The 22,735-nt window shown below is 43.8% G+C and overlaps 1 protein-coding gene across 1 annotated transcript in view; it reads right to left on the reverse strand.

The window, feature by feature from the left end:
• LOC106583254 (synaptotagmin-6-like) overlaps positions 1-22,735 on the reverse strand; it is a 117,211-nt gene that overhangs the window by 6,783 nt on the left and 87,693 nt on the right. The window contains exon 2 of the mRNA XM_045705312.1: positions 33-453. Coding sequence (XP_045561268.1) covers positions 33-453 — 421 coding nt within the window. The remainder of the gene's footprint in view (positions 1-32; positions 454-22,735) is intronic.

The following is a 22,735-nucleotide window of genomic DNA, read 5'->3' on the forward strand; positions in this document are numbered from 1 at the left end:
TGTCTAAGGGCAACTTCCTCCCGGAGCCTGACCTATTGGAGGAGGCAGGCTCGGTGGTCTGCCTGGCCATGCGCGTGCGGCGTAGGAAGTGGTCTTTCATGGACAGCTGCACCTCGGCAGGGATGTTAGGCGACGTGTGGCTGATCTTCACTGCCGCCTCCAGAAAACTCGCTGGATCCGAAGGATTCAGCTTGTCAGACGCCATGGCGTGCACGTGTGTGTGTGTGCGTACGAATGTAGGCCTGTGGGCATGTGCTGAGAAGGCTCTGTCGTAGGGTCTGTCAGAGGCAGAGGAGGGGGGGCCGGCGGCGGGGGCAAGGGCGGTGGCACTGGAGGAGAGGTCCTTGGTGCGCCAGGGCAGCCAGCACAGCTTCCAGGAGGCAAAGACAATGACGCCCAGCAGGGCCAGGCCACAGGCCACGAACACCAGGAGCAGGAAGCTGAAGGAGATATCTGGAGGAGGCAATGGAGGGATGGATGAAGGGATGGAGGTGGAAGAGAAGAAAGAAAAGGGGTGGGGATAGATCAAATGAGCTATTTTTTGGGGCCAAGTCTGTGCTCACCTAAAGGGCAGGGTCCTAAAATGGTGCTAATTCAGGTGTCATGCTCTGGCACGATTCAGCTTGAACCCTGAATAATACAAGTCTGGAATGAGTTACATGTCTTTGACTACAAATAATCCATGCAGGAATTTAAAGTTATGAGAAATAAGCCTTCATCCATCTCATCTCTCTCTATGTCTCTCTCGCACACACAGACGCAGAGTGCAAGTGCTCACTGTTTGACTTGCAAATGAGCTAAATATAATTAAGTCTTATTCCAGAAACAGTCCCACAATCCATTTTACCAAGGAGCAAAGCCACACAGGTAGAAGAACCATTATTTCTGTGATTATTACAAATGTATTTGCAAAGGACTCACACTGGGAGTCCGCAACACATACCGGTGGGGCAAAAAAGTATTTAGTCAGCCACCAATTGTGCAAGTTCTCCCACTTAAAAAGATGAGAGAGGCCTGTAATTTTCATCATAGGTACACGTCAACTATGACAGACAAAATGAGAAAAAAATTCAGAAAATCACATTGTAGGATCTTTAATGAATTTATTTGCAAATTATGGTGGAAAGTAAGTATTTGGTCACCTACAAACAAGCAAGATTTCTGTCTTTCACTTCTTCTTTAAGAGGCTCCTCTGTCCTCCACTCATTACCTGTATTAATGGCACCTGTTTGAACTTGTTATCAGTATAAAAGACACCTGTCCACAACCTCAAACAGTCACACTCCAAACTCCACTATGGCCAAGACCAAAGAGCTGTCAAAGGACACCAGAAACAAAATTGTAGACCTGCACCAGGCTGGGAAGACTGAATCTGCAATAGGTAAGCAGCTTGGTTTGAAGAAATCAACTGTGGGAGCAATTATTAGGAAATGGAAGCCATACAAGACCACTGATAATCTCCCTCGATCTGGGGCTCCACGCAAGATCTCACCCCGTGGGGTCAAAATGATCACAAGAACGGTGAGCAAAAATCCCAGAAGCACACGGGGGGACCTAGTGAATGACCTGCAGAGAGCTGTGACCAAAGTAACAAAGCCTACCATCAGTAACACACTACGCCGCCAGGGACTCAAATCCTGCAGTGCCAGACGTGTCCCCCTGCTTAAGCCAGTACATGTCCAGGCCTGTCTGAAGTTTGCTAGAGAGCATTTGGAGGATCCAGAAGAGGATTGGGAGAATGTCATATGGTCAGATGAAACCAAAATATAACTTTTTTGGTAAAAACTCAACTCGTCGTGTTTGGAGGACAAAGAATGCTGAGTTGCATCCAAAGAACACCATACCTACTGTGAAGCATGGGGGTGGAAACATCATGCTTTGGGGCTGAAGGAAAGAATGAATGGGGCCATATATCGTGAGATTTTGAGTGAAAACCTCCTTCCATCAGCAAGGGCATTGAAGATGAAACGTGGCTGGGTCTTTCAGCATGACAATGATCCCAAACACACCGCCCGAGCAACGAAGGAGTGGCTTCGTAAGAAGCATTTCAAGGTCCTGGAGTGACCCAGCCAGTCTCCAGATCTCAACCCCATAGAAAATCTTTGGCGGGAGTTGAAAGTCCGTGTTGCCCAGCGACAGCCCCAAAACATCACTGCTCTAGAGGAGATCTGCATGGAGGAATGGGCCAAAATACCAGAAACAGTGTGTGAAAACCTTGTGAAGACTTACAGAAAACGTTTGACCTGTGTCATTGTCAACAAAGGGTATATAACAAAGTATTGAGATAAACTTTTGTTATTGACCAAATACTTATTTTCCACCATCATTTGCAAATAAATTCATTAAAAATCCTACAATGTGATTTTCTGTAAAAAAAAAATCTCATTTTGTCTGTCATAGTTGAAGTGTACCTATGATGAAAATTACAGGCCTCTCTCATCTTTTTAAGTGGGAGAACTTGCACAATTGGTTGCTGACTAAATACTTTTTTGCCCCACTGTATTGGAGTGGGGCCAGTATGGAAAAACTGTTAACGCATCAATTCAAATTCAAAAAGTGCTTCAGTCTTTATCTGCATTTCCATAGGGATAATGAGTGGAGTGTCACAAACAAGTATATTGATATAATGTAATTAATGTCTATGAAAGGACTGGGGCATTGGTATTGGATGGATTGGGGGGGTGTGACCTTCCAACCCCAGTGGAAAATGTTGGCCATAAATTGAGTGTAGAGATGGAAAGCATTAGACTGTAGGTTACTATCTCCCTAAAACAGCTGTCCAGTCTAATTCATTATACATGATGAAAACACATGAATTTTACATTAAGTTTCTAGTAAAGCGGTCAAATTCACAACCAGTATTTAAAGTCTCCTGCTTTAGCCTACGTAAAAAAATGGACCTTGTAGAAAATAGCTACTCTAACTGTCACGTCCTGACCAGTATAAGGGGTTATTTGTTATTGTAGTTTGGTCAGGACGTGGCAGGGGGTGTTTGTTTAGAGTGTTTCGGGGTTTGTTGGGCTATGTTCATATTTAAGAGGGGTGTTTGTTTAGAGTGATTCGGGGTTTGTTGGGCTATGTTCTTTGTTAGTCTATTTCTATGTTAGTTCTAGTATGTCTATTTCTATGTGATGTTTATTTGGTGGACCTTCAATTGGAAGCAGCTGCTCCTCGTTGCTTCTAATTGAAGGTCCTATTTAAGAGGGGTGTTTTTCTATGGGATTTGAGGGTAGTTGTTCCTTGTTTAGTGTTTGTTGCACCTGACAGGACTGTTTCGTTTTGTTCTTTTTTTGTATACGTATTTAGTTGTTTCTCCCTCTTCAAAATAAAAAGAAGATGAGTATACATATTCCCGCTGCGTTTTGGTCCAATCCATACGACAACCGTGACAGAACTACCCACCACAAACGGACCAAGCAGCGGAGGAAGGAGCAGCAGAGGAGCTTAGAATCGTGGACATGGGAGGAGATATTGGACGGAAAGGGATCCTACACATGGGAGGAGATCTATGCTGGAAGAGATCGCCTTCCATGGGAACAGGTTGACGAAGCCAGGAGAGTGGAGGCAGCCAGGAAGGCTGGAGAGGACCGGGAACGTTGTGTGGGTACACGGCTAGCAAGGAAGCCTGAGAGGAACCCCCAATAAAAAAAAATTGGGAGGGGTACACGGGTAGTTTGGCTGGGCCAAGGGTGAGTCCTAAGCCAAGTCCCCGTGCTTATTATGGGGAGCGTGTGGAGTGGAGAGCGCCGGTGTATGCGGAAGTGCACACGATCTCGCCCATGCGCACGCTCAGTCTGGTGCGAGCGATCCCAGCCCCTCGCAAGTGCCGTGCTAGAGTGGGCATCCAGCCCGGGAGGAGGAGGCCTGCGCAGCACATCTGGCCACCAGTGCGCGTCCTAGGCCTGCTCTACGCACGGCAGCCATCAGGCCTCTGCACAGCCCAGTTCGCCCTGTGCCAGCACTCCGCTCGTGCAGGGCTACTATTACCATCCAGCCAGGACGGGTTGTGCAGGAGGTGCGCTCCAGACTTCCAGTGCCTACTCATGGCCCGGTGTATCCAGTTCCTGCTCCTCACACTAGCCCTGAGGTGCGTGTCTCTAGTCTGGCGCCTCCAAAGCCAGCACCACGCACCAGGCCTCCAGTGCGTCAGCCCAGTCTAGTACGTCCTGTTCCCGCTCCTCGCACTAGCCTTGGGGTGCGTGTCTCCAGTCTGGTACCTCCAGTACCAGCCCCACGCACCAGGCCTCCAGTGCATCAGTCCAGTCCAGCTCATCCTGCTCCTGCTCCTCGCACTAGCCCTGTGGTGCGTGTCCCTAGTCTGGCGCTTCCTAAGCCAGCCCCACGCATCAGGCCTTCAGTGCGCAGTCCCTATCCAGAGTGTCCGGCGACAGTGCCTCGTCCAGAGTGTCCGGCGACAGTGCCTCGTCCAGAGTGTCCGGCGACAGTGCCTCGTCCAGAGCGTCCGGCGACAGTGCCTCGTCCAGAGCGTCCGGTGACAGTGCCTCGTCCAGAGCGTCCGGCGACAGTGCCTCGTGCAGAGCGTCCGGCGACAGTGCCTCATCCAGAGCGTCCGGCGACAGTGCCTCGTCCAGAGTGTCCGGCGACAGTGCCTCGTCCAGAGCTTCCGGCGACAGTGCCCCGTAGAGAGATGGCCCACAGTCCGGAACCGAGAGAGACGGCCCACAGTCCGGAACCGAGAGAGAGACGGCCCACAGTCCGGAGCCGAGAGAGACGGCCCACAGTCCGGAGCCGAGAGAGACGGCCCACAGTCCGGAGCCGAGAGAGACGGCCCACAGTCCGGAGCCGAGAGAGACGGCCCACAGTCCGGAGCCGAGAGAGACGGCCCACAGTCCGGAGCCGAGAGAGACGGCCCACAGTCCGGAGCCGAGAGAGACGGCCCACAGTCCTGAGCCGAGAGAGACGGCCTACAGTCCGGAGTCGGAGCCGAGAGAGACGCCCTACAGTCCGGAGTCGGCGCAGCGAGAGTCGCCCTACAGTCCGGAGTCGGCGCAGCGAGAGTCGCCCTACAGTCCGGAGTCGGCGCAGCGAGAGTCGCCCTACAGTCCGGAATCGGCGCAGCCAGAGTCGCCCTTCAGCCCAAGGTCTCCAGTGACGCGCATCAGCCCGAGGTCTCCAGCAACGCACATCAGCCCGAGGCCTTCAGCGATGCGCCATAGCCCAGAGACTTCGGGAGGGGTAAAGTTTAATATGTATTTAGCGGGGGTGGACAGGTTAGGTTGGGGAGTAAGGCCGGAGTCTGAGCCACCTCCATAGTAGGTGGGTTGGGGAGGGGGGGGTGTAGCACAAGAACCGTCGGTGACGGTGGCCACCCTCCCTTCCCTCCCTTTAGTTTGGGTTTATTTTTATTTCTTTAAAAAATTTGGGGGGATTTATTTTTGTGTTTTGTGTAGGTGCATCCGGGGTCTGCACCTTTGGGGGGGGGGTACTGTCACGTTCTGACCAGTAAAAGGGGTTATTTGTTATTGTAGTTTGGTCAGGACGTGGCAGGGGGTATTTGTTTAGAGTGTTTCGGGGTTTGTTGGGCTATGTGTTTATGTAGAGGGGTGTTTGTTTAGAGTGTTCCGGGGTTTTTGGGTATGATCTATGTTAGTATATTTCTATGTTCTGGTCTAGTCTTTCTAGTTCTATGTTTAGGGTTATTGGTTTGACCTTCAATTGGAGGAAGCTGTTCCTCGTTGCCTCTGATTGAAGGTCCTATATAGAGGGGTGTTTTTGTAATGGGTTTTGTGGGTAGATGTTTTTGCACTGCTGTGTTTAGCCTGCAATACTGTGCGTTTGTTTGTTTTCTTGTTTTGTTATTTAAGTGTTCAATAAAAGTTAAGATGAGCACTCAACCCGCTGCGCATTGGTCTACTCCATACAACGACCGTTACACAGTGACACAGGATCTGGGCTGCGTCCCAAATGGTACCCCATTCTCTGCATAGTGCACTACTTTGGACTAGAGCCCTATGGGCCCTGGTCAAAGTAGTGTACTACATAGGGAACAGGGTGCCATTTGGGACTCAAGCATGGATTTGGGAGACACATTTTCCCTCAACAGTCCAGTCAGCACATTTTTTTATTTTTTTATTTCACCTTTATTTAACCAGGTAGGCCAGTTGAGAACAAGTTTTCATTTACAACTGCGACCTGGCCAAACTATAGCAAAGAAACAACAACAGAGTTACACATGGAATAAACAAACGTACAGTCAATAACACAATAGAAAAATCTGTATACAGTGTGTGCAAATAAAGTAAGGAGTTAAGGCAATAAATAGGCCAATAGTGGTTAAGTAATTACGATTTAGAAATTTACACTGGAGTGATATAAGTGCATCTTTATGGTGGAGACAACTGGTAATCCCTGTATACTCGAAAATAAAATGTTGGAATTTCACAGTCACTCAAACTTCTTTGCTTACTTACACCCTGATTAACTTTTGGGATATTGAAATTATCTGAGTGGGTGGTTGGGTGACTAACCCACTATGAAGTTTAATGTACCTTCAATGAGTGATATAGCTAAGGGCTTCTAAGTATCGCCTCCCGCCACCGGTGCTCAAAAGCCTAAACAAAAACCATCAGAACAATTTTGCCCTTTGAGTGTATTTATGTTTTGTGTTTTTTTTCTTTCTGAAATACAGAGTTGTATTGCTGTAATAACATTTTAAGTACCAGCAGTTTATTGAGATTAATTGGTCCCCTAGGCGCGCACACACACACACACACACACACACACACACACACACACACACACACACACACACACACACACACACACACACACACACACACACACACACACACACACACACCTCAAATGAAATATTGATGTGAGAGCAATGCAAGCTTGTACAATTATTACACAGCTCACACCTTTGACACCTCAGCCTAATTGTCCATGCAAAACTCAAAGCCAAGAGATGGTAATAGATGGTATTCGGTGTTCATACAGTAATTGAATCTAGCGTGTGTCTTTTTAAATCAATAGATGTCAGAGTACTGTGTTCATGATACTGTATTTGCAGTTTTTATTCATCATAAAATCGTTGAAACTTATGAGATGTTTTCTGTATCAAAAAAGGAACAAATGTATTTTGTGAAAAATGACTGGACATAAAGGCATGATGGAGTACAATTGGATCTTACTGTCTGCAAAATGGGGGAAACGACCACATTGTCACGTCCTGACCAGTAAAAGGGGTTATTTGTCATGGTAGTTTGGTCAGGGCGTGGCAGGGGGTGTTTGTTTTGTGTGTTTCGGTTTTTTGGGGGTTTAGGTTCTATGTTCTTTATTTCTATGTTATATCTAGTTTTCTATTTCTATGTTGGGTTTTTGGCAATGACCTCCAATTAGAGGCAGCTGGTTGTCGTTGTCTCTAATTGGAGGCCTTATTTAGTTGTGTTTGTTTCACTTGTGTTTTGTGGGTGGTTGTTTTCCTGTATAGCCTGTGTTGCCTTACAGAACTGTTTCATCGTTTTGTTTATTTTTGTTTAAGTGTTCTCGTTACTTCAAATAAAGAAGATGAGCACTTTACCCGCTGCGCCTTGGTCCAATCCTTACGACGCCTATGACACACATTTAATGTATCTGCTGCACTGCTCTGGCAGAAAGAACCTGCAGTGAGACCAGACGAGTAGAGCTTTTTCAGGTACTCATAAATCTAATTAAACCTTGCTTTGTAGCAGAGACACAGAGAGAAACCAAAGCCCCAGGGTTTGTTCTCCTCTTCAAGTGCCCTCATATACAACCTGGTCTCAAAAGAATCCTTACCATTAGACATTTCCACTCCCACTCTCCCCACCCCTTAATTCTGAGAGCTGCAGTCTCAAACACAACATGCCAGATATACAGTCAGGTCCAACATTATAGACACTCTTGATAAAGATGAGCAGAAAAGACTGTAGAAAATAAATAATACAAATACTGAGCTATATTGTATGCAACAACAAAAAAAGGAAACATTTGTCTCCGGACTAATTGAAAACTTGTAGTTTGAATTGAAGAGGGCAGTCCATAAGCACAGACAAAGGATATCAAGGATCTGGAAAGATTCTGCATGGAGGATTGGTCGATCCCTCCCAATGTGTTCTCCAATCTCATAAACATTGTAGAAAAAAGGCTCAGGGCTGTTATGTAAGGTGAGCTATTGAAAGGTGTTGAAAACAGGGGTGTCAATCATTTTGACCCCTATCTTTTTGAGAGAAAAAAAGTAGTACTTGTTAAACAAAATGTATTTATTTTTTAAACTGTATTAGTATATCATATATAATTTCCATTTTTTTGTACAATATAGCTCATTATTTGTATTCTTCATTTTTTCTCATCTTTATGAAGGGTGCCAATAACCTGGGACCTGACTGTATATAAGCAAACCGCATCATTCATTCTTTTTTATTTAACCAAGTCAGTTAAGAACAAACTCTGGGTTGGCGCCCCCCCTTGGGCTGTGCCGTGGCGGAGATCTTTGTGGGCTATACTCGGCCTTGTCCCGGGATGGTATGTTGGTGGTTGGAGATATCCCTCCAGTGGTGTGGAGGCTGTGCTTTGGCAAAGTGGGTGGGGTTATATCCTACCTGTTTGGCCCTGTCCGGGGGTTTCATCGGATGGGGCCACAGTGTTTCCTGACCCCTCCTGTCTCAGCCTCCAGTATTTATGCTGCAGTAGTTTATGTGTCGGGGGGCTAGGGTCAGTCTGTCACATCTGGAGTATTTCTCTTGTCTTTTCCGGTGTCCTGTGTGAATTTAAATTTGCTCTCTCTAATTCTCTCTTTCTTTCTCTCTTTCTTTCTTTCTCTCTCTCGGAGGACCTGAGCCCTAGGACCATGCCTCAGGACTACCTGGCTTGATGACTCCTTGCTGTCCCCAGCTCACCTGGCCGTGCTGCTGCTCCAGTTCCAACTGTTCTGCCTGCAGCTATGGAACCCTGACCTGTTCACCGGACGTGCTACCTGTCCCAGACATGCTGTCCCAGACCTGCTGGAACCCTGACCTATTCACCGGATGTGCTACCTGTCCCAGACCTGCTGTTTTCAACTCTCTAGAGACAGCAGGAGCGGTAGAGATACTCTCAAAGATCGACTATGAAAAAGCCAACTGACACTTACTTTTGTGTTACTGACTTGTTGCACCCTCGACAACTACTATGATTATTATTATTTGACCATGCTGGTCATTTATGAACATTTGAACATCTAGGCCATGTGCTGTTATAATCTCCACCCGGCACAGCCAGAAGAGGACTGGCCACCCCTCATAGCCTGGTTCCTCTCTAGGTTTCTTCCTAGGTTTTGGCCTTTCTAGGGAGTTTTTCCTAGCCACCGTGCTTCTACACCTGCATTGCTTGCTGTTTGGGGTTTTAGGCTGGGTTTCTGTACAGCACTTTGAGATATCAGCTGATGTAAGAAGGGCTATATAAATACATTTGATTTCATTTGATTTGATTATTTAGAACAACAGCCTAGGAACAGTGGGTTAACTTGTTCGGGGGCAGAACAACACCTTGTCAGCTCGGGGACTTGATCTAGCAACCTTTAGGTTACTGGGCCAATGCTACCTGCCAACCCAACTTTCCAGTTCTTACACTAATTCTCTATGTCTTGGTGGATTATGTGCGCTAAAAAGCTAAAAAATAACAACTAATCACCCTTGACTGGGATGATTTGTGGTGTCTCATCAGGAGTCAAGTGGCAGCAAGATGGCTCCTCTTAAATAATCTTTAAGCAATTACTCCAGCAGCCTCCTCGGCTATTTATAGGCCTCAGCCGCCTCACACATTGGCCACTTTATCATTCTCCCCACTCAATCCTTTGCACCTGGGATTTACCCACAGAGATTATACTTATGAGGAATCGGCCAGTTAACTAATTTATAATTGGACAAAAATAAAATGGGTATGGGATCATCCCTTCATCTGCAATGACCACATGATTAGGGCTGACAATACACAGGAAATAGGCTACCTGTCTGAAAAAGAAATATACATCATCCAGCTGGTTATAGTGGTTCTGTTGGAGAAAACACAGCCCATCAAAAGGCAAGACAAGAGCACAGAAACATTATTTTCCCATTGCGTTGTCAAGTAAAGGGTAAAAACAATATTATATATAATGTAAGCCTAGGAACAGTGGGTAAACTGCCTTGTTCAGGAGCAGAACAACAGATTTTTACCTTGTCAGCTCAGGGATTTGATCTTGCAACCTTTCAGTTACTGACCCAACACGCTAACCACTAGGCTAGCATGTTAACACATAGGGCGTACCAATTGGTGTCACCTCGTTAGTAAGTATGTGTTATATCTGTGCTGGCTTGTCCATCTCGTTAGTCAGAAAGTATTTGTTTTGCTCCATATTATTTTACTCCCTATCCTAAATTGTGGGTTTTTCTTTTAGTTTGTCTTTTCAGAGGCAAACCTAGTGGGCATCCATGGTGGGTATCTTTCAGAACCCCTTTTGAAACCCTTTCTGTTTTGATTTGGTTGTCAGAGATTTTTTTCAAACCCACTACCCTGGCCTTACAAAAGCCATGCTCTACCAACTGAGCTACAAACGATGACAAAACAAAATAAATATGTTTTACTGTTATAGTATAGCCTCCATCCTATAGCTCCTCCCAACTGTGCACCGCAGCGTCCACATAAACTGACATTTAGGTTAAGTGCATCAGAAAAATTGCAGGCAACGTTTTCCCTAAGCTGCAGCCCTGGTGACCCTGTGTACAGTATAGTATGTGGGAAAGAAAGGCACACTTCTTCAGTGTGAGGATATTTACAGACAAGCAATTACTGGGATTGCCATGTGGAAACTCACCACAACCCTTGCTGTATATGCCTTCCTACTTCCAACAATCCCCTATTTAAAAGGGGCTATTACTGAACTGTTGCCAAATGAAAAACATTAAAATAGCCCTATCGTAAACAAAGCAAGGTTATTATAGTATTATGATTTAATATTTGTTTTTATTTCTATTCGTTTTTAGATTTTTATTTGAAATTCAGTTTAGTTTCTGTTAGTTTTCAGACTTATTTAGTTTCAGTTTGATGAAAACATTTCTATTTAGTTTTTATATTATTTAGTTTCAGTTTTAGTTTTAGGGACAGAAAGTAGCCAATGTGTGGGAGGCTAGGATCCATTTTTGTGTTGTAGGCCTATAGTTTGTTCACTTCTTGCCACTAGGGGGCTGTAAGGTGATAGGCCAGGACCATAGACTTGGATAGACCGAACATATATATATCTCTGTCAGTGTCTCCATCTCAGTTGAGCGAAGTGCCAGAGACACACTTGGATCCATCAGACAAGCTGCTGCAGGGGTTGGATCGAAGTTGGCTGCAAAGGATTCAGTATGCATAAGAAGCACTCACGCAGTGACTTCAGGAGGACCTGTGCCAACTGTTTTGCAACAGTAGTTGACTTCAAGTTTGCCTCAAGGTTGAGAAGACACAGCACCACATCAGACAGCAACTGGCTGTCAGTTTGAAGTTGGTCGGTGTGGATTCTGAACTGCTGCAGCAGAGAGAGAAAGAGAAAGAGACAGTCAGACAGAGAGAGAGAGAGAGAGAGAGAGAGAGAGAGAGAGAGAGAGAGAGAGAGAGAGAGAGAGAGAGAGAGAGAGAGAGAGAGAGAGAGAGAGAGCGAGAGAGTTCCTTGGTGTCCACATCATCAACAAACTATCATGGTCCAAACACACTAAGATAGTCGTGAAGAGGGCACGACAACACCTATCCCCCCTAGGGAGCCTGAAAAGATTTGGCATGGGTCCTCAGATCCTCCAAATTTATACAGCTGCACCATCAAGTGCATCCTGACTGGTTGCATCACCGCCTGGTATGGCAACTGCTCAGCCTCCGACCGCAAGGTACTACAGAGGACAGTGTGTACGGCCCAGTACATCACTGGGGCCAAGCTTCCTGCCATCTAGGACCTCTATACCAGGCGGTGTCAGAAGAAGGCCCAAAAATGTGCCAAAGACTCCAGCCACACTAGCATGGCAAGCACTACCTTAGTGCCAATTCTAGGTCCGAAATTCTTCTTAACAGCTTATACCCCCAATCTATAAGACTCCTGCTAATCAAATGGCTACACAGACTACTTGCATTGTCCCCACCCCCCATTTTTACACTGCTGCTACTCTGTTATGTATTATCTATGCATAGCCATTTTACCTCTACCTACATATTACCTCAACTAAATGGTGCCCCCCGCACATTGACTCTGTACCGGTACCCCCTGTATATAGCTTCTTTATTGTTATTTTATTGTTGCTCCTTATTTGTCTTTAAAATATATATATTTGTTACATTTTTACGTATATATATAAACATTTAACAAATATTAAAACTGCATTGTTGGTTAAGTGCTTGTAAGTAAACATTTCACTGTAAGGTCTACATCTGTTGTATTCGGCGCATGTGACAAATACGATTTGATTTGACTTGATAGAGAGAGAGAGCGACTAAGAGAGACAGACAGAGAGAGCGAGAAATAGAGAGCTCCACTTCACTCTCACTTTGATAGGACTCAACAAAATAACAAGGTAGAAAATGGACATTATTTTCCAATGTCTAGGCACAATGCTGAATTGTTATGTATCTGAGAGAGAAATGTTATGTCTGCCTATTGATTTAGTCAAGTCCATGAAACCTCTGGTACAAAAACAAAACGTATCATCATTATAATAGAGAGACCAAACAGAACAAAATGCATTATTATATGAATAAACTAAACAGTAAACTCAAAAGTGTCACAGCTGTTGTGGAAGATAGAATGGGACCAAGGCGCAGCGGGTTGCGTGCTCAACATCTTTATTATAAAAATGAGAACACCACGAAAAAACAATAAACAAACTAACGACAGGAACAGAGTAGCAGGCTCAACAAAAAGCAGTGCTAACAAATAACTACCCACAAGTAACAAACAAAACACACACCTACTTATAGGACTCCCAATCAGAGGCAACTAGAAAAACCTGCCTCCAATTGAGAGTCCAGCACCCAACCTACACATAGAAAAACTAACCTAGAACATACCCATAGAAATACAAACATAAACCAGTGACCAACAAACCCCGTAATACATAAATCAACTACCCTCTGCCACGTCCTGACCAAACTACAATAACAAAATATCCTCTATACTGGTCAGGACGTGACAAAAAGGGAAATTTGAGAGTGCCAATGTTATATACTTTCATGCAATACAATTACAATTACATTTAAATTTGACCTTTGTCTCAAGATAATAACAAAGCTAAGAAATAATGTTGCGTTTAGTGGAATTTTTTAAAGATTGGTTTGAAAAAAACATGTATTAAAATTTTAACACGCCAAATAAGCAGTTTACACCAGGGAATATAAGTTCAACTCCAGAGTTGGTGTTCAGCAATTAATTTCCATAATTGGTCTAGCCACCCAGAGGATGATAATGTGGGACAAAATCATGCTGAGTTGTTGAGGCTAGTAATTAAACGAGCAAGAGAATCCTACAGTGTGATTCGTGAACACATTATTAACATGTTTCTCGACTTGAACGCTCCCCCAAACCAAATGAGAGCTCAGTCGAGCAGGAATGCACACTGGATCCTTTACAAAACCTACAGCAACCTACAGCAATGTCACCAACCCCTGGGTTACATCAATAAGAAGTATCATTGAGGCACACACACAACAGATAAGTGTCCTTGCAGATCAAGCAGAGGGGCAGGGGGATGACGCAACATGCCTTGAGTATCCTGTCCCTTTCTTATGTGTGTGAAAGAGGGTTAGATTAGTATTTGTTGGGCTGGAGACTGAGGAGAGTGTGGACGGGAGATAAGAGAGAGAAAGGCCAGGCTTGCAGGTTTTGATGGACATGGCCGGTCATTCTGAAGAGAAGCTGCCGAGAGGTAGCCAATAAGAGAGCTCGGCTGAGCAAATGTCCCTAAATCTGACCAAGACTTTTATAAAAAAAAACAAAATAAATCCTATTTGGGGAAAAGTCAAGTTATTCACAGCTGTCTGTTAGGGGGTGAGTGTTGGAGAATGAAACCATGTGAATTTAACCAAGAATGGACTCTGAAACATTGCCTTAGGCTAGCCTTGAGTCACTTACCAAGCTGGAAAGCAAAGACTATTAAACTAGTAGAGCCCAAACAATGGTATACTACCTGATGAATGCCCTGTCCAACCAACACAATATACCCCATCTTCCTCTAAAGACACAGAGGGCAAGATCCTGAAGTAAACACTGTGACTCTGCAGACTTGTCTCTGGGTGCTAAAGCGCCTCATGCAATTTCCAAACCCAACTCCAACAGCCTACACAACATATGCCAGGCATGGTCAAAAATAGAGCATTTTAAAAATAAAGCTTTTACAGTAGCCTTGATAAAAGTGACCTCTACTCTCACATTATGCTCTTGTGAAAAGTAATGGAGAAATCCGTTTCGGATGAATTGTAATGAGCTTTTTATTTATTGTCAAACTCTACTACACCTTAAAAAAATGTGCATGCTACAGAACTCACAGATAACATATTGAGTGGTGAGTTACTGTATGAAAGAAATGATGTACTATACATGTATCATTGACCCGAGCCGAAGGATTTGCTAGCCACCCTTCTGTTGAACACCATTCAATATGCTATCCTCTCTCGGGGATCTGATTGACTGACAGTTTGAGTGGATAAACAAATGGAGGGATCATCCCCTGCAGCCAAAACATCCAAACCTAATTTCTAACATTAATTAGACAAGAGTGAATAGATTCACATCTCTTATAAAAATCTAGTGTTTAAGGTGGCTGAGAACTAAACGTGGCCAATCCTGTTCATGGAGCTCTTCCTCCATCTCATCTCCTCTGTTTCTCCATAGATTAATTAGCCATCAACATCTTATTCGTCAACATCTGGACCCTTGGGGGGACTGACTTCCAAATTAATCAATCAAATCTATACAAATCAATTTGGGTGGTGCTTTTTTATAAAGTCATTCGTCATGTGAGGCTAGACAAAAGACCACGACCCAACCTTCCCTTTCAGAGGAACAAGAAAAGGGCAACAGTGGCAAAGAAAATCTCCCAAGACTGACAGATTGAGGGTGAGCACCAGCTAGCGAGTTCTCTTCTGGTCGGCACAATACAGGAGTTTGCATGACCGTCACAGCTGGTCAGTTATGGCCAATCTCCTGTCAAAAAGGTTTTGGTTGCTCAAATGCTGACTTGAATAAAGGGTAAACCAATTTGAATTCAATCACTTTTTGACAGGACCCATTTTGAAAGCGTCATACATATTTGCCCATGGTAAAAGTGCTTAGAAAGTGACTTTATGGATCTGAATGCCAAAACATTCAAAAGATAGAGATGCTCAAAGCCGACCCATTTTGCATACCCCACAATACCATGAGACATCATGTCTTCATCACTGGAAAATATAAATGGTTGAGTTTGATATCATTTATGGTCCAAAAAGTCACTTTCTGACCACTTCTTCCATGGGCAAACATGTATGGAAAGTTTTGTTTAAATCAAAAGGGATGCTGTCAAAAAGTGATTGAGTTGAAATGGATTTGCTTGGATGACTGGATCCTGAATGTGAAGACGTCCATGGCTCACATGATCAAGGCTCAGGCTTGAGTTTTTGATGCAGAATAGATCCAGTCCTACAGTGCACCCATCGGGCTCTGGCCCGAAAGCAGTGCTCTATATAGGGGATAGGGTGCCATTTGGGATGCAGACTTACTCTGTGTGGTTATGCCCAGTAACTGGGGGATGATAGAGGCACACTGTATAACAGGCCCAACCTCCGCACTGACCAATGGATGCTCACACTCACCTCCTGACACATTTTTATTCATGCCCTAATGGGTTGAATGAATGGTTGCCTGGTATTGATTGATTCTGTCCAGATGCACCTTCATTGCACCTTAAGAATTTTTACGTGCATGGGCAAATTCTGTTACACTTTGTTAATGCACTTACGTGCCCATAGTAACTACCCAAAGTGCTTCCTGCGACATCAAAAAGAAATTGGCAATGAAATCCTAATTACATTACATTGACCACAATGTTGAATGAATCAGACGTTACCGGGGCCTTATCTTGTGTGGTAGCTGTCACCAGTCATACAGGTCCAAAGGAGACTCACGAGTCACTGCAGACCATATCAACATGCTGTTATGGTAACAGTTGCAGGAGACTTTCAAATCAGTATGAATAAAACATGATGAGGAGTCTTCCAAAATGTTACACCACATGCACTATATACAGTGCATTTGGAAAGTATTCAGACCCCTTTACTTTTTCCACATTTTGTTACATTACAGCCTTATTCTAAAATTGATGAAATTACTTTTTTCCTCATCAGTCTACCCACAACACCCCATAATGACAAAGCGAAAACAGGTTTTTAGAAATGTTAGCAAAAATATTAAAGATAAAAAACAGAAATACCTTATTTACATAAGTATTCAGACCCTTTGCAATGAGCTCAGGTGCATCCTGTTTCCATTGATCATCCTTGAGATGTTTCTACAACTTGATTGGAGTCCACCTGTGGTAAATTAAATTGATTGGACATGATTTGGAAAGGCACACACCTGTCTATAGAAGGTCACACAGTTGACAGTGCATGTCAGAGCGAATACCAAGCCATGAGGTCAAAGGAATTGTCCGTAGAGCTCAGAGACAGGATTGTGTCGAGGCACAGACCTGGGGAAGTGTACCAAAACATTTCTGCAGCATTGAAGGTCCCAAAGAACACAGTGGCCTCCATCATTCTTAAATGGTTTGGAACCACCAAGACTCTTCCTAGAGCTGGCCGCCTGGCCAAACTGAGCAATCGGGGGAGAAGGGCCTTGGTCTGGGAGGTGATCAGGAACCCGATGGTCACTCTGACAGAGCTCCAGAGTTCCACTGTGGAGATGGGAGAACCTTCCAGAAGGACAACCATCTCTGCAGCATGCCACCAATCAGGCCTTTATGGTAGAGTGGCCAGATGGAAGCCACTCCTCAGTAAAAGGCACACGACAGCCCGCTTAGAGTTTGCCAAAAGGCACCTGAAACACTCTCAGACCATGAGAAACAAGATTCTCTGTTCTGATGTAACCAAGATTGAACTCTTTGGCCTGAATGCCAAGCGTCACGTCTGGAGGAAACCTGGCACCATCCCTTCTGTGAAGCATGGTGGTGGCAGCATCATGCTGTGGGAATGTTTTTAGGCAGCAGGGACTGGGAAAGGGAAAGATGAATGGAGTAAAGTACAGAGAGATCCTTGATGAAAACCTGCTCCAGAGCACTCAGGACCTCAGACTGGGGCAAAGGTTCACCTTCCAATAGGACAATGATCCTAAGCACACAGCCAAGACAACGCCAGAGTGGCTTCAGGACAAGTCTCTGAATGTTCTTGAGTGGACCAGCCAGAGCCTGGACTTGAACCTGATCGAACATCTCTGGAGAGAAATAGCTGTGCAGCAACGCACCCCATCCAACCTGACAGAGCTTGAGAGGATCTGCAGAGAAGAATGGGAGAAACTACCCAAATACAGGTGTGCCAAGCTTGTAGCGTCATACCCAAGAAGACTCGAGGCTGTAATTACTGCCAAAGGTGCTTCAACAAAGTACTGAGTAAAGGGTCTGAATACTTAAGTAAATGTGAAATCAGTTTTTTGGGGGATTATAATTATAAATTTGCAAACATTTCTTAAAACCTGTTTTTGCCTTGTTATTATGGGGTATTGTGTGTAGATTGATGAGGGGCAAAACTATTTAATCAATTTTAAAATAAGGCTGTAATGTAACAAAATGTGGAAAAAGTCAAGGTGTCTGAATACTTTCCCAATGCACTGTAATACATTTACTCTGCATTTTGTCTGTCTCTTTCTTTAAGTATTCCTCTCGTCCATGAGGCACTCTCTCTGTTCTGAGGCAGTAGTTACTATTATATCCCTTTCTAACATGGTATTGGTGTATCTTTATGTGTTCTTTGGGTTGGATCCCATTCTTCCACAATGTGTCTACAGGAAACAACAAGCCGTCTAAGCTAGTTAGCGAACCAACTCTCTCTCATCTTATCTATACCCGCCTGCCCTTAGCTTCCCATTGCAGTGAAACCTTTCCCTTAGAACTGGCCTCCAGTACGTCGACCACAGGTCCTGGAATCTGGGTGCAGCTGTTTCTAGCTGCACCCTGAGTGTCGAAACACTAAACAGAACCACGGCCCAAACGGCCATGTCAGTCAGTCAGGCCACCACCACGGGATCCCGGCCAGCAACATGTCACAGGGCCAGCCTTATTCATCAGACCGTGTGGCCTGAGTGCCAGAAAAACACTCCCACACTCCTACAAGTAGAGCTGCAGTCACTGAGAATGTGATTTTTTCTTGTGGGTTTGTTTGCGATAGTGTATTCACAGCACATAGATCCCACTGGGGCTGAGACTTTTATCTGGAGGTTCATTCATGAGTGGGTTGGAACCAGACCCATGCAGACTGACTGCAATGCTGTAATTGTGAATGAACTCGGCACAAACACATACGCACACACAAACATGAAATGCAATCGTCTCGTTCTAGCCCTTGAGCAGGAATGTAGAACTCGCTCATCTGACTGCAATATGTTTAATGCGCTTGAAGGGCAATGGATTGGGACACAGCTCAGTACAGTGAGATCAATACTAACACAGTATGCAAGATAATATCAAATGGACTTCTTACAGTACACTACACCAATAAGGCTTTGCTTAAAGATGATTCAAAGCAAAACACCAAAGAGCTTTGGAGGAACATTGAAAAATCAATGTCTTACCCTGTTCCTTTATCTAGGTTTTCACATTTCAAGTAAAAAAAAAGTTAAAAAGATCTGAGATAAGATTGATAGAGGGTTCTGACTCCCACAGGTGCGACACACGACAGGCAACAGTGGAAAAGGACAGATTAAAACTCTGCATTTCTTCTGTCACAAATTGTCCTGTTTCCATTTGAAATCAGATTTTTAACCAGTCGTACTACTATATGCCCCCAATATATCAACATTGTTATAATATTACATCAACAAGCAGCTAATATCATGCAAAGTGACAGTGATAGCACTCACCGGTGATGAACACTCTCCTCTCTTTCCCTCTTTGAATCTCTGTACAAGCGCTCTCTCTTTCTCTGTTTCTAGCTCCCTTTCTTCTCACTCTCACTCTCTGCTTCTCTCTCTTTTTCTCTGCCCCTCTTACTATCCCTCTCTCACTCAGAGGATGCTCTCCTTACCCTGCCTCCACACCGAATAAGCTTTCAACTGGGACCCCGTATCTATGGAGCTGTGAGCCATACAGCCAGTCAGCCAACCAACCAGCCAGTCATCCAGACAGTGTGCAGTACTAGATGCTGTATAGCCTACTGCAACTGTCCAGGGGCAGGTACTTCAGCCAAGCCTGGCGAGCAGTTACCAACCTTTTATAAATAAGACCTACAGCTGATCCATAAGGCCATTAAATATAGACCGGCTCCCTTTATTTATTTATAATAATAATGATAATAATATTAACTGCCAGTGTGCCAGTGTGCAGCGCTAGCAGTTATTAGCCCTATTAATTAGCCTATTGAGGTTCTCCGTCTCTCCTCCTGTACCTTTTTATGTGGCGAGCAGGAAAAACACATTTTCATTCCTTTTATGTCCTAAAGAGAAAGAGGCTAACAGAGGAGCAGGGTGAACATGTTGGACTGCATGCATATTAATGAAATAAGCTTATGAATATCAGACACATCTGTGAAAGGGTGCCTTGGATATTACACCAGGACTGATACAAAAGACTGGGAGGAGGAGGAGAAATAATCAAATACAGAAATAGGGAGCAACTTGGAGGAGAGCAGGAGAGATTACCTTATCAATTATATACAAAGGCTTATATAATCAGTAATGGGCAGACGGACCAATGTGGACAATGTGTGCGCAGTCCATGTACTGTATGTAGTCTGGTCTGTGAAACGTGTATCTGATGATTGACATGATTTGTGTCATACACCTACCGGTGCCCAGCCCAAATGGGCTTACAAGACACTACAGAACAAAATAAATGTTTCACAAATGATACGCATACAATAATCATTGCAAGTACAGCTACCATCTAGCCACACAACACAAACAGTACATTTCTCCTTCTCCAGGCATTGTGAACAAACTGAGCAATCTCAAACACGCTCTGTCTGAAACAGAATTCAAGCCTCTGCTCACCCCTCGTAACCAGAACACATCAGGTTAATCACCAAAAACAAAGGTCTCAGATTGTCATACAGAGGGCAATAAAACACAAAATGGATTTGTTTTCGATTTCCCCAAGATCGCTCCTCTTGACACTCTGTTAAATCTACCCTTCTCTATAGCCAGAGGGAGGGTGCCGGATCTGAGTTGTGCACAAGCTGACCTTTGGCTTTTTGTTAGGTTCAAGCGAACATATGGTTCAGGGCTGTCGTTCTCTTTGATGAGAGTATGCGTTCAAAGTTTAGGTTTAAACCAAACATCAACTGCCCATTTTTCCTTGTGGATCAGAAAAAGTGTGTCGTTGATTTGGTTAACACCACATGCTAATTTGTTCCTGAATATATACTGCAAATCAGTTTCACAAAAAATAAATAACAATTCTCTAACCACGGATTGTTATGACCAGGGTTGGGTACAGTAGGTTACTTTCTGTCACGTCCTGGCCAGTATAAGGGTTAATTGTCATTTTAGTTTGGTCAGGACGTGGCAGAGGGTATTTGTTTATGTGGTTCAGGGTGGTGTGTTAGTTAGGAGGGCGTTTGATTTATTATTTCCAGGTTTTGAGTTATGGTCTATGTTGATGTATTTCTATGTGTAGTCTGGTTGATCTGTTTCTATGTTGAGTTAATTGGGGTGGACTTCCAATTGAAGGCAGCTGTGTGGTGTTGCCTTTGATTGGAAGTCCTATATTAGTTGGGTGTGTTTGTCTGTGTATTTGTGGGAGATTGTTTCGTGTTTAGTGTGTGTAAACCTAACAGGACTGTCAGTGTATCGTGCGTTCGTTTTTGTTATTTTTGTATGTTCGTTTTGGAATTTATTAAAAGTTCAAAATGAACCATCTCAACTCTGCTGCATATTGGTCCTCATTTTCCGATGTTGATTTCGCCATATCGTCCTCCGACGAAGAAATCCCTGACACTTTCTAAATGTAATCGTTACTAGTTACTTGTCCAAAATTGTAATCAGTAATGTAACTTTTGGATTACCCAAACTCAGTAACGTAATCTGATTACATTCCGTTACTTTTAGATTACTTTCCCCTTAAGAGGCACTAGAAGAAGACAAAAATGTATGTTACCAATTGAATGGCATCTATTGCAGGATAAATCAGTGTTAAAGTTTGCATAGCTGGCCATATATGGATGTCAAATTTTACTTTACGGGTTGGTAATGTAGAATTTTTCTAGCCCACTGCTTTCTACTACATGTAATAATACCATTAAATTATAATTTTACATTAAAAAACAAAGTCTATCAGAATTCCAGTCATTCCAATAAATGTTATACCCCTTGATCTTCAAGAATAGTTATTGGAAATATGGAAGTATAGATTAGCCAAAAGCATGACCCAAAAGCTAAGGACTTATTAGCCAGCCCTACTCTGTTGTTTATGATTTTGTTGTCATGGAGGACTGATTGGGCTCATTGATTCCAGTTGAAAAATAAATGCTGCGCTCATGGAATGGCATGCTTTGAGCACTACTGAAAAGTGCTATTTACATGTGAAAATGAATGCCATATGCTGCATTTGCTATAGGCCTATTGTTGAAGTTTTTGTTGGTGGCACTTTGATATCTTGATAATAATATGCAGCTGTTTAAAGGCCCAATTCACAGATGAAACCATAACAAAACGGCGCCCCGCCTCTGTTTTGGTCAAAAAACTGTGGGATGGGCCTGGAGGAATGTACCCACTCTCAGATTAATAGACAGAGCTATGGATGCAAGGACTGACCATCCAGGATGTCAAAATTATTGTTTTAACCATGTTATGAGGCTATACAGTGTTTGTTTACATTTACAATGTTTACAAACATTGGAGAAAAACACGCTTATATATTGGGTTCTCATGGAATGTGACAGTTGAACTGAACTCATGAGGCATTTATAAGTTATATTCTTCCAGAATCAATGGATATACAGTAGCAGTCAAAAGTTTGGACACACCTACTCATTCAAGGGTTTTTCTTTATTTGTACTATTTTCTACATTGTAGGATAATAGTGAAGACATCAAAACTATGAAATAACACATATGGAATCATGTAGTAATCCAAAAAGTACATTTTATATTTTTCAAAGTAGCCACCTTTAGCCTTTTATTTTACTAGGCAAGTCAGTTAAGAACAAATTCTTATTTTCAATGACAGCCTAGGAACAGTGGGTTAACTGCCTTGTTCAGGGGCAGAACAACAGATTTTTACCTTGTCAGCTCGGGAATTCGATCTTGCAACCTTTCGGTTACTAGTCCAACGCTCTAACCACTAAGCTACCTGCCTCCCCATGATAGCTTTGCACACTCTTGGCATTCTCACAACCAGCTTCATGAGGTAGTCACCTGGAGTGCATTTCAATTAACAGGTGTGCCTAGTTAAAAGTTAATTTGTGGAATTTCTTTCCTTCTTAGTGCTTTTGAGCCTATCATTAGTGATGTGACAAGGTAGGGGTGGGTATACAGAAGATAGCCCTATTTGGTAAAAGACCAAGTCCATATCATGGCAAGGACAGCTCAAATAACC

Source organism: Salmo salar, chromosome ssa22, assembly GCF_905237065.1.
Source record: "Salmo salar chromosome ssa22, Ssal_v3.1, whole genome shotgun sequence".
NCBI classification, from domain to species: domain Eukaryota; kingdom Metazoa; phylum Chordata; class Actinopteri; order Salmoniformes; family Salmonidae; genus Salmo; species Salmo salar.